The sequence below is a fragment of the Phyllobates terribilis genome, unplaced genomic scaffold (assembly GCF_046119375.1).
Source record: "Phyllobates terribilis strain yellow unplaced genomic scaffold, ASM4611937v1 Scaffold_4__5_contigs__length_816908805, whole genome shotgun sequence".
Taxonomy (NCBI): domain Eukaryota; kingdom Metazoa; phylum Chordata; class Amphibia; order Anura; family Dendrobatidae; genus Phyllobates; species Phyllobates terribilis.
Window position 1 is genome coordinate 162,237,554 of NW_027362764.1, and position 12,582 is coordinate 162,250,135.

The 12,582-nt window shown below is 39.1% G+C and overlaps 1 protein-coding gene across 2 annotated transcripts in view; it reads left to right on the top strand.

Moving 5' to 3' along the window:
- The window catches only part of PALS2 (protein associated with LIN7 2, MAGUK p55 family member), a 170,369-nt gene extending 163,755 nt beyond the window's left edge, over positions 1 to 6,614 (top strand). For both annotated transcript variants that reach the window (XM_073677868.1, XM_073677869.1), the window contains exon 12: positions 3,429 to 6,614. In XM_073677868.1, coding sequence (XP_073533969.1) covers positions 3,429 to 3,605 — 177 coding nt within the window. In that variant the 3' untranslated portion in view covers positions 3,606 to 6,614. The remainder of the gene's footprint in view (positions 1 to 3,428) is intronic.
- The last annotated feature ends 5,968 nt before the right edge of the window (positions 6,615 to 12,582 follow it).

Sequence of the window (12,582 nt, forward strand, 5' to 3'; positions counted from 1 at the left end):
TTGTACGTTGGCCGTTGCAGCTGGATCTCAGTTGTAGTATACAGTTGACATCTGCTGCATCCTCACATGTCGGGAGAGGGGCTGCTATTCTCATTTCTCAGCACCGAGAAAAGATGCAGCTGAGGAATAAGGACCTTTTAATGTTTGCACTGATGGCCATTAATGGGTCAATACATGACCCTTTGTAAGACCATAAATTTATAATGTTTGTATCCTAAATCTCATCACCATGGACAGTGGCACTTATGCTCCCCACCATGGGAAATTCCTCAGCTTCCAAGGACGATCTACTTATCTGGTACTCAGAAAATTTATGGCCTGTTGGCTGAAAGACTTATGATCGCAATATGTTCATCTCTTGAGGTGGGTGGGGAGAGGGACATTATTATTATTTATATATATAGATATAGATATATATATAGATAGATATAATAAAAAAAAATAGCATTTTTCATTTTTGTATGCTACTGTATTTCTAGAAAACATTGAAATACATCTGATTAAAAAAAAGCCTGAATATTCAGCCATTTGGGTGTACAAACATTTTCAATAGCTTTTGGCTGAAGGCTGTCTAAACCCCACCACTACTTCCCCAATACATGTGCTCTTGTTTTGGCTGAGTGTGCATAAGTTCTGAAAGAGAGAGGAGTAAGCTGCTGTCAAATATCTGGGCACTAGTTGTTGCAAGTTTATTTGTTGGTTATATCTGGAGATGGGTACTCTTAGTAAGCACCTGTACACACCTGTTTTCTGTTTGGAAGTAACGGTCAGTCTTTTCTTATTTGTATACATAGGCTCTCTGACCGAGCACTCCACCTATATGCCTCTGGCGGTTTTAATTACAGCAGTATTGTACCTACCTATATAAATAAAGGCTTCAGCCTAGGAGAGGATTCACATTAGATATGTTCCCAGCGAAGAGAATAGCCTTATCGCGACTGCTGGGTATGCATGAGTTGGTCAAGTATTCTCTTTTTTTCCTATTTTCTAGAGCAGTAATGCAATTCAAATTTAATGTATATTTCATGTTTACATGCTATAGCGCTATAGAGTGCAACTTTATTTGTTAGTTATCTATGGAGATGGCTACTCTTAGTAAGCACCTGTACACACTTTTTTTTCTGTTTGGAAGTGATGGTCAGTCTTTTGTTAGTTGTTGAAATTCAGCATGCCCAATTCTTCTTTCTCCTGACATTATCTGTGTGGGAAAAGGTCCCATACACATAAAATACAGGACCCGTCCCACTAAGATGTGGGTTCTGACATCTTTGCACCAAGGTTAATCACACACCCATGAAAATATACATAGTGTAACATCACACATTGTAAAAAATACTATTTTGCATGTAACAATACTGTTGCAAATATATATATATAGAGAGAGATAGAGATATAGATAGATAGATAGATAGATAGATATATATATATATATATATATATATATATATATATATATATATATATATATATTAGTGTGTGTGTGTATATATATGTGTGTGTATATGTATATATATGTATGTATATATATATATATATATATATATTAGTGTGTGTGTGTGTGTATATATTATACACCGCGTGCAGAATTATTAGGCAAATGCGTATTTTGATCACTTCGATACTTTTTATACATGTTGTCCTACTCCAAGCTGCATAGTCTTGAGAGCCATCTACCAATTAAGTAAATCTGGTGATGTGCATCTCTGTAATGAGGAGGGGCGTTGACTAATGACATCAACACCCTATATAAGGTGTGCTTAATTATTAGGCAACTTCCTTTCGTTTGGAAAAATGGGTCAGAAGAGAGATTTGACGGGCTCTGAAAAGTCCAAAATTGTGAGATGTCTTGCAGAGGGATGCAGCAGTCTTGAAATTTCCAAACTTTTGAAGCATGATCACCGAACAATCAAGCGTTTCATGGCAAATAGCCAACAGGGTCGCAAGAAGCGTGTTGGCCAAAAAAGGCACAAAATAACTGCCCATGAATTGAGGAAAATCAAGCGTGAAGCTGCCAAGATGCCATTCGCCACCAGTTTTGCCATATTTCAGAGCTGCAACGTTACTGGAGTATCAAAAAGCGCAAGGTGTGCGATACTTAGGGACATGGCCAAGGTAAGGAAGGCTGAAAAACGACCACCTTTGAACAAGAAACATAAGATAAAACGTCAAGAATGGGCCAAGAAATATCTTAAGACTGATTTTTCAAAAGTTTTATGGACTGATGAAATGAGTGACTCTTGATGGGCCAGATGGATGGGCCAGAGGCTGGATCAGTAAAAGGCAGAGAGCTCCACTCCGACTCAGACGCCAGCAAGGTGGAGGTGGGGTACTGGTATGGGCTGGTATCATCAAAGATAAACTTGTGGGACCTTTTCGGGTTGAGGATGGAGTGAAGCTCAACTCCCAGACCTACTGCCTGTTTCTGGAAGACAACTTCTTCAAGCAGTGGTACAGGAAGAAGTTGGTATCGTTCAAGAAAAACATGATTTTCATGCAGGACAATGCTCCATCACATGCATCCAACTACTCCACAGCGTGGCTGGCCAGTAAAGGTCTAAAAGAAGAAAAAATAATGACATGGCCCCCTTGTTCACCTGATCTGAACCCCATAGAGAACCTGTGGTCCATCATAAAATGTGAGATCTACAGGTAGGGAAAACAGTACACCTCTCGGAACAGTGTCTGGGAGGCTGTGGTGACTGCTGCACGCAATGTTGATCGAAAACAGAACAAGCAACTGACAGAATCTATGGATGGAGGCTGCTGAGTGTCATCATAAAGAAAGGTGGCTATATTGATCACTAATTTTTTTGTTTTTGCATGTCAGAAATGTTTATTTCTAAATTTTGTGCACTGATATTGGTTTACCTGGTGAAAATAAATAAACAAGTGAGATGGGATTATATTTGGTAATTAAGTTGCCTAATAATTCTGCACAGTAATAGTTACCTGCACAAACAGATATCCTCCTAAGATAGCCAAATCTAAAAAAATACCCACTCCAATTTCCAAAAATATTAAGCTTGGATATTTGAGTCTTTTGGGTTGATTGAGAACATAGTTGTTGTTCAATAATAAAAATAATCCTATAAAACACAACTTGCCTAATAATACTGCACACAGTATATATATATATATAATACATATATATATATATATATATATAGAGAGAGAGATATATATATATATATATATATATATATATATATATATATATATATATATATATATATATATATACATATATTAGAAAAAAAGGAAAATATATATATAATATTTATATATAATTTTCCTTTTTTTCTGTTATTTATTCATTACATAATCTAGGTTGGAGAAAATATTCCTAGAAATGTATAGTTTAGGATATCAAATTGTGGTACAGCCTCGTGAAAAGACTTCTGAAATGTTTTTTTCGTTCTTCACTTCAGGACACAGATCTGAAGAAGACAGTTGATGAGAGCGCTCGGATTATGAGAGCATACAACCATTACTTTGACCTAACTGTGGTAAATGATAACCTGGACAAGGCCTTTGAGAAGCTACAAGCGGCTGTGGAGAAGTTGAGGATGGAGCCTCAGTGGGTCCCGATTAGCTGGGTCTATTGACTGTTTTCTTAGGTTAAGATTTTATTAACCATTATTAAAGACACTAAACAGAGCGAGCTCCCAGACGGAGACCAGACCTTCGACATGCGTGCCGTTTGTTCCTGGAAACTATCGTACACTGTTCTGAATTTTTATATAACACTTTGAAGGGAAAGTGTACTGAAATATATATGTAATTTATTTTAATTTTTATAACTTTTTAAAGATGATCTTTCTATTCATAATACATGAAGGAAATGCGTTGAAGCATTTTGGGGTTTTTCTTTGTTTTCTTTCTTTCATGTGGTACATATGCCTTTTTCATCCAAGAACGTTTGTCTTTAACATTTGGTCTTACATTTTCACTGTGATATAAAGGATACTTGAAATAATTTTGTAAGTTTATGTTGTTAAATAAATGAATTAAAATGAATTTCTATCTGTTAGGAAAACACATTCTCTGAGAAGAAGCGTAACCGCACTGTAATTCATTGTGAGTCAAGATGTAGTACGGATATTCAATGTGCTCTAGCAAACTGCAATACATTTTACTTAAGTAGTTACCTTTTATTAATGCCGATGTCAGTTTTATGCTTACAGCCATGACTGGTAGAATGGTGTTTCTATTATCTCCATAATATCTCTCAAGATACATTTTTCTAATAACCCCCTCTAATGCACATGGCATACTGTGGCAGCAACCATACGGTGAACTGAATAAACAATTCTTAGAGTGTGCTCCGATATTTCCCCGTGAGATTGCAGGCTGCCAGCATCTTTTAGTGTTGCTAGTTTTTTTGAAGATTCCATTCACAGTAATAGTGTTCCAGTCTTCAAGAAGAAGGTGAAATTATCTATTAAGCTTGCTTAAAGGGGTTGTCCACTACTAGGACAACCCCTTCTCGATCTAAATGTTTGCCCCGTGAAAATAAAAACACTTATACTCACCTCCCATGCTGGCGTTGTTCCAGCGCTGTCAGCCCTTGCATACATGGGGCTCACATAGGTTATTAGGACACATGAGCCTTGCTCCCACTCAGCACTGGCATCACTGTCCCCAACTTCAGACGTATACGTAATCAAAAGGAAGGGAGAGCCGCTGCTGGCCGCTCACTTCTCTTTATTACTAATGCGTCCGAAGACTGGGACAGTGTCACGAGCGCTGATTGGGCGCAAGGCTCATGTGTCCTAATAACTTATATGAGCCCCATGCATGCAAGGGCTGACAGCGCTGGAATAATGATGGCATGGGAAGGGAGTATGTGTTTTTATTTCCACGGGGACAAACATTCAGATTGAGAAGGGCTTGTCCTATTAGTGTACAACCCCTTTAAAAAAAATAATAATAAATTCTCCGCAGCACATACGCTACTAAGAACTATGGCAGCCTATGCTCACAGAACAATCTATTACTGATCGTTCTGTGCACATCATAAGTTCAGTCGGTCTGTCTAGATAGGGTATTAAATGACTGCTTAACAATGCAGGTTGGCTAATGTATACTAGCTTTTAGATTCATTTGTGGTAGAGATCTGTCATGACTGAATGATGACTTATTAGATTAAGTTCCACATAGAGAGAAAGTCTACACTACCTTCATGATATCAGCCATAGTATGAACAATCACAGCAGCAGGTTAGCAATATTCGGCTGTTGGTGCGTATTCGCAAAGTATAGTGAGCAAACTGTCTTCAACGTAGAGGAATGGATAAGTATGGCGCTCATAAGCTGGTCCGTTAGGCAGTAAAAAGCATGATCTTACCTTGAGAGAGCCCCGATAGAGTGAAGCAGCCATTGGCTATGTGCAATGTATGTCAGCCCACCTGTTTTTTTTGCACATATACTCAAAGTACTTTTTACTGCCTAAAGTTCCGGCTGGTGAGTGTCCGATATATCCATTCTCTACATTTGAAGACTTTTTTTTTTTTTTTAAATTAAACCTAAACGTCAAAGATTTATGCATTAACACGGTTTCTGTATAAGGATACTTTATTCTGATGGCACAGGGACTTAATGTGTTCTTTAGATTCCAGTTACCATAACATGACAAAGTATTACAGTAAGTATTTCACGTGAGAAAAAGGCATATAATGGATGGCTTTTTCGAGCGGTCTATTCTTCTGATATGTTGCTCTAAAAGGATGACATGTTTTCCACCTGAAACAAATCACCTGGGTCGGGTGTTTTTGTGGCACTTACCAACATTGTACAGTCAGACAAAACAACTTTTGTTCATGTTGGATATACTGTAAGCATGAGACATTAAATGCTATAAAAATGTATTTTCAACAGAATGCTTAATCACATCCGTATATTAATTTTGTTTTTCTAAGATAAAAAAAAAAAAATTGGACAAAGGCAGGAAATTGAATAGGCTTACAAAAGAACCTGTACTCGCCAGGATAACCTTGCTGCATGAGTGACTGAGCTTCTGCTGTCCTTTGTTTACTTGCTGCAGCGATGACGTCCTGTCCATACACGTGTCCAGCATATTGCTGCTCTCCTTGGTATACCCTGAGGCCAGAAATTGGTTGCGGTGGCCATTTGTGGTAGCCCAAAAGTCAACAAAGTAGAGCTCACCAGGGGGAGTGCAAGATCCAGAGGGCTGTATAACTGGTGAGTATAGGTACTTTCATTTTTTTTTTTTTAATCATTCTTTTTATTAAACATTTTTCAAATGATTACAGCCACGGGAACATCTCCCTGAATAAGTCACATGCAAAAACAGAAAAGCTAATCTCCCTCCCCTCCCTTCCGAAACACAAGTCCTGGAACTATTGTATAGGTTCTTTTTGCATTTCCTTTCTTTGTCCAATATTTTTAATATCTGGAAAAAATATAATCAGTATTTACGATGTGTGAAGCTATTTGGTACTTGATAACCAAATTTCCATTTTCAAAAACAAGCTTTAGGTACAGATCTGCATGTGACATCTTGACAACTTTCATCATGGATTTCCATAGGCCAAAATCTTGTTCTTATATCTTTTATTGTATTATGGCCCTTCATTAAAAGTTGTTAAGCAATAATTGCACTGTTGTCTTGGGGAAATTATTTAAGATAACATTTAATTTACTGATAACAGTCTGTTTTAGTGTGGCTGGGACCAAGATTTTAACCTTTGAGGCAAGTCTAAATGTCTAGCCAACAGCATTGTGTTTTCCACATGTACCGATATGTTCACTCATATTTAAAATCTGAAACATTGTTTCCATCCTGTTCATTCAGTATTCATTCTCCCAGCTTCAAGAAGCAAAATGTATGTTTTTATTAAAGGGAACCTGTCATCTGATTTGTATGAATCGAAACCTGGTGCACGATTGCAGCCAGTTATATTATATCTTTGAAACATTCCAGCATTTCCGAGAAAATAACCTTTAACGATCCGGCTGAGGACCATAGCCAGAGACCAGACTAGGTTGGTGCTGTTTCCAGCCGGCTCTTCACAGCGCTGCTACACTTGATTGAGAGGTCTCTCCCTATGTACACATCAGAGAGACCTGTCAATCGCCACTGGCGGCGCTGGGAAGAGCCGGCTGGGGGAGATGTCAGACTACTTTTATCTTCAGACGGATCTCTAAAGCTTATTCTTTTGAGTTGCCAGAGTGTTTAAAAGAAAAAAAATATATATGGTTGCCCAAACGTTAAGCTGCATAAATCAGATGACGAGTTCCTTTTAAATTTGTTTGGTAATCATATTTCATTGTACTACAATGTTGTAATATTGTTTGTGCTCTGTGTTTTATAGCTGTTGCTTCTCTCCTCAATAGTACTTTACTGTATATGCTTTACATTGATGTCTGCGTTAATGAAAAATAGACCATACCTGTTTTTTTACACTAAAAAGGCAGCTACATTTATAAGAACATGCAGTTTATATTACCCTATTAATCCTCATTTACAAATGTCCATAAATACCATTATATACAAGGTTTACAACTGAATATTACCAATATATTTGCTGCTTTATTATTTACTTGACTTGCTGCATTTAGCGATAGTTTTGTAAGTGATATCCGGATTTTAGTAGTTCTACAGACTTTTTATCATTGGTTAAAACGATATTTATTGTCTTGACTCCTGACACCAAAGCAGACTACAGGATGCTAATGAGCGAAGCTTGTTTAGAATATTCTCTCTAAATGAACTGATCACATGGTTCAGTACGAGCAAATGTTGGTAGCTAATGTGTGTTTGAAGTATGGTTTCAGATATTTAACATTCATGATTTTTTATTAATAAAAATGAGAATACATTGTATAAAAATAAACTTCTAATTCAATACTTAAAGCTCCAGAATTTTTTTATGGAACAAGATGAAATGTATTAGACTAGGAATCAAATTGGTCATATTCATAGCAAATTATGCTATTTTCCAGCTAAAAAATGGAATTTCAATTGAAAAGACTATTCGAAAAAAGCAACCAAAAGAGCTGAATCAATCAAATGAATTACCAGATTGCAATATAATCATTAGATATAACTCCTAAGTAAAATTGGAAACATTTTGGAAAATGTGATATCTATCCCATTTCTTAGACATTGAGATTGAGAGCTTCAATCAGTTTTCTAAAATGTGAGTTTGATAGGTTGATACATGGGGCCATTGAATTCAGATTTAATACAACACAATATACTTTTTTCCACAAGTTGTAGCAGTCAATTTGTTGTCTACCACCAGGCAAGCGATATAGATACCATAAGTGGTCGCGCCTAGATTCGTCAAGGGTGCAACCAAGCTAGGTGCAAAACATGCGTCGGGTGCGGTATCTAACACTGCTCAAAAAAATAAAGGGAACACTCAAATAACACATCCTAGATCTGAATGAATGAAATATTCTCATTGAATACTTTGTTCTGTACAAAGTTGAATGTGCGGACAACAAAATCACACAAAAATCATCAATGGAAATCAAATTTATTAACCAATGGAGGCCTGGATTTGGAGTCACCCCCAAAATTAAAGTGGAAAAACACACTACAGGCTGATCCAACTTTGATGTAATGTCCTTAAAACAAGTCAAAATGAGGCTCCGTATTGTGTGTGGCCTCCACGTGCCTGTATGACCTCCCTACAACGCCTGGGCATGCTCCTGATGAGGTTGCGGATGGTCTCCTGTGGGATCTCCTCCCAGACCTGGTCTAAAGCATCCGCCAACTCCTGGACAGTCTGTGGTGCAACGTGACATTGGTGGATGGAGCAAGACATGATGTCCAGATGTGCTCAATCGGATTCAGGTCTGGGGAACGGATGGGCCAGTCCATAGTTTCAATTTCTTCATCTTGCAGGAACTGCTGACACATTCCAGCCACATGAGGTCTGGCATTGTCCTGCATTAGGAGGAACCCAGGGCCAACCGCACCAGCATATGGTCTCACAAGTGGTCTGAGGATCTCATCTCGGTACCTAATGGCAGCCAGGCTACCTCTGGCAAGCACATGGAGGGCTGTGTGGCCCTCCAAAGAAATGCCACCCCACACCATTACTGACCCACTGCCAAACCGGTCATGCTGAAGGATGTTGCAGGCAGCAGATTGCTCTCCATGGCGTCTCCAGACTCTGTCACGTCTGTCACATGTGCTCAGTGTGAACCTGCTTTCATCTGTGAAGAGCACAGGGCGCCAGTGGCGACTTTCCCAATCCTGGTGTTCTGTGGCAAATGCCAAGCGTCCTGCACAGTGTTGGGCTGTGAGCACAACCCCCATCTGTGGACGTAGGGCCCTCATACCACCCTCATGGAGTCGGTTTCTAGCAGTTTGTGGAGACACATGCACATTTGTGGCCTGCTGGAGGTCATTTTGCAGGGCTCTGGCAGTGTTCCTCCTTGCACAAAGGCGGAGGTAGCGGTCCTGCTGCTGGGTTGTTGCCCTCCTACGGCCCCCTTCACGTCTCCTGGTGTACTGACCTGTCTCCTGGTAGCGCCTCCAGCCTCTGGACACTACGCTGACAGACACAGCAAACCTTCTTGCCACAGCTCGCATTGATGTGCCATCCTGGATGAGCTGCACTACCTGAGCAATTTTTGTGGGTTGTAGAGTCAGTCTCATGCTACCACGAGTGCGAAAGCACAACCAACATTCAAGTGACCAAAACATCAGCCTGAAAGTATTGGTACTGAGATGTGGTCTGTGGTCCCCACCTGCAGAACCACTCCTTTATTGAGGGTGTCTTGATAATTGCCAATAATTTCCATCTATTGTCTATTCCATTTGCACAACAGCATGTGAAATTGATTGTCAATCAGTGTTGTTTCCGAAGTGGACAGTTTGATTTCACAGAAGTTTGATTTACTTGGACTTATATTCTGTTGTTTAAGTGTTCACTTTATTTTTTTGAGCCGAGTATATTTCTCTCAATTCATGATACTTTATCTCTATTTACTGAGACTTTTTGCATGAATACACCTTATATTATATTATATTATATATACTGGGATTATACTTTACCCGTTACATTATTGTAGGTCTTTATGTATTTGTACTAACTCGCTCTTAAGCCTGTATCATGCTGTCTTTATTACTTTTCTGCCAATAATTAGTTGCACGGATAGGGTCCCAATCCAATAATTATAAATCCAGCACTCAATTTTGATGCAATTTATTCAAATGAGTAAGTAAGCGGTGTATAATAAACAAGGTTTGACATTTCAATCTCACAGACCTTCATCATACACTATAAAGATCAATATATATATATCTATATATATATATATCAATGTATGATATAATGACAAAAAAAATACAAAAACTGAGATAAACGGCACATTCATTGACTCGGATGTATACAGTTCATACAAATATGTTCATTCTGGTAATTTTTATCACATTCATAGTGAGACTCTGATATAACCTGTATAATCAAAACAGAGCGAGAAACCATGAGCTTTTTTGAAAAAAATCTTTCAATAAGTAATATATTTAACAGAACTTAAACAGTATGTCATAATTATTTTAACTAATTTTTTATCCATTGTCATTGGTTTTCTGCCTTCTTTTTACACATGACCTCCATATTGCTTTCCATCTCCTTGTCCCTTTGCTGCTGCTCGCCTCACCTTCATTACAGACTTTCAATATTGAAGATACAGAAAATGTACATCATTGTATTACTGATTATTATAGACAACATTGGCTCCTTTTAGAGATATTTTGGTTGTACAACCTTAAAAGGTACTGAGATAAGAACAGAGCATGCACCGAGCTGCTGATGAATCTGGTATTTAGCAGGTGTCGTCATAGGACTGATTGGTGATTGAGCAGAGCTGCATGATATCGGAAGAATCCAATTGAAGCAAACTGCTGTATGGACTGGACTTTGGTTATATGTAATGAATGAGAGGTCCCGGCCCCTCACGTGTTGAAGGAATAGTTTTCAATCCAGCACATACATAGAAATCCAATTAGAGACGTTTCAGCCCATCTCAGGCTTTTATCAATAATGGAACAAAGCTTCAGTAATGTGTTAGGCTGTGTGCCCACGATGCATTTTTTCAGCGCTTCCGCAGCGGCAAAAACGCTGCAGAAACGCTTAAACGCATAGGAGAAGGTCAGCCATGTTCCCCAATGATAATCTGCATGTGCTGTGCACATGCTGCGGAAATTTCCGCTGCGGATTATCATTGCAGAAAAAAACGCAGCACTACCAATTATTTTGCGGAAGCGCTGCGTTTTCGCCGCCATTGACTTGCATTGAAACGCATGGATTACGCATCACTGCATCTGTACATGCGGAATCCAAGCGTTTCAATGTACGGATGGTACCCGGGTCTGTAGGATAGGAGACTCTCCTCTGGACCCGGGTACCATAGAACCTGTAAAAAAAAAAGAATAAAATAAAAAATAAATATTATACTTGCCTTCTGATGGCCCGCGGTGTGCTTGTCCTCCCTTGCCGGCAGCTCGCGATGGACTGAAGGACCTGCGCTGACGTCCTAGTCATGTGACGGCAGGTCCTTCACTGCAGTGTACCGCGAGCTGCCGGCAAGTCAGGACGGAGCGAAGCAAGACTTCGGGGGCCATCAGAAGGTAAGTATATTTATTTTTTAACATTCTTTCGGTCACACTATATAAATCCATGCTGTTTGCATGGATTTATATAGTGTGACCAAGTTGTCAAGCACTTTCCAAGTGATGCTAAAATCGCTTGGAAAGCGCTTGACAACCCGCATGCGGAAATGCATGTGGAGAACGCTTCACATCCACATGTCCCTGGCAGGAAAACGCATGTACAATCCGCATGTACAATCCACATGCGTTTTTTCTGCCAGGGAGATGCAGAAACGCTCAGGAAAAATCCAGAGCATTTCTGCATCGTGGGTACATAGCCTTATATGGACCATATGTAACAGATTACTGAAGCTTTGTTCCATTATTGATAAAAGCCTGGGATGGGCTGAAATGTCTCTAATTGGATTTCTATGTATGTGCTGGATTAAAAACTATTAATTTAACACGTGAGGGCCGGGACCGTTCTTATTCATCGCAATTTTCTTCCAAGAGCATTAATGCAACACGGAGTGCCGACCTACCTTCCCTTCCTCTCTTCATTTGATGATATGTAGACATCCGAAAACAAATGTATTATCTGCATAAAACTCATGGTTGTACGATGTGTGGTACAAACATCTAATACCTCCTGCTATACTGATACAATGCTCATTTGAGTTATTGGATTTCGTTGTATGTTCACACAAATGTTTGTTTTTTTGTGTGTGTGCGCTTAACAGACCAAAACAGATTAATGTTGGTTTATGTGCTAGTCTATGATTTACCTCACAGACTTTAGGTCCACACGGGGGGGGGGGGAGGGCAGGTCTACCGTAGTGTGGCTCTATTTACGGTCATATTAGTGCATTCAAATGGTAAGCAGCTCCTACACTTCTCTACCATGTGGATGAGCACATGGAGCCAGACTGATTTGCAAAGTTCAGTGCTCATCTGAAAGATACGCTTTAAATAGTGCCTTAGGGTTAAAAAAAAAACATGAAATCGACACAC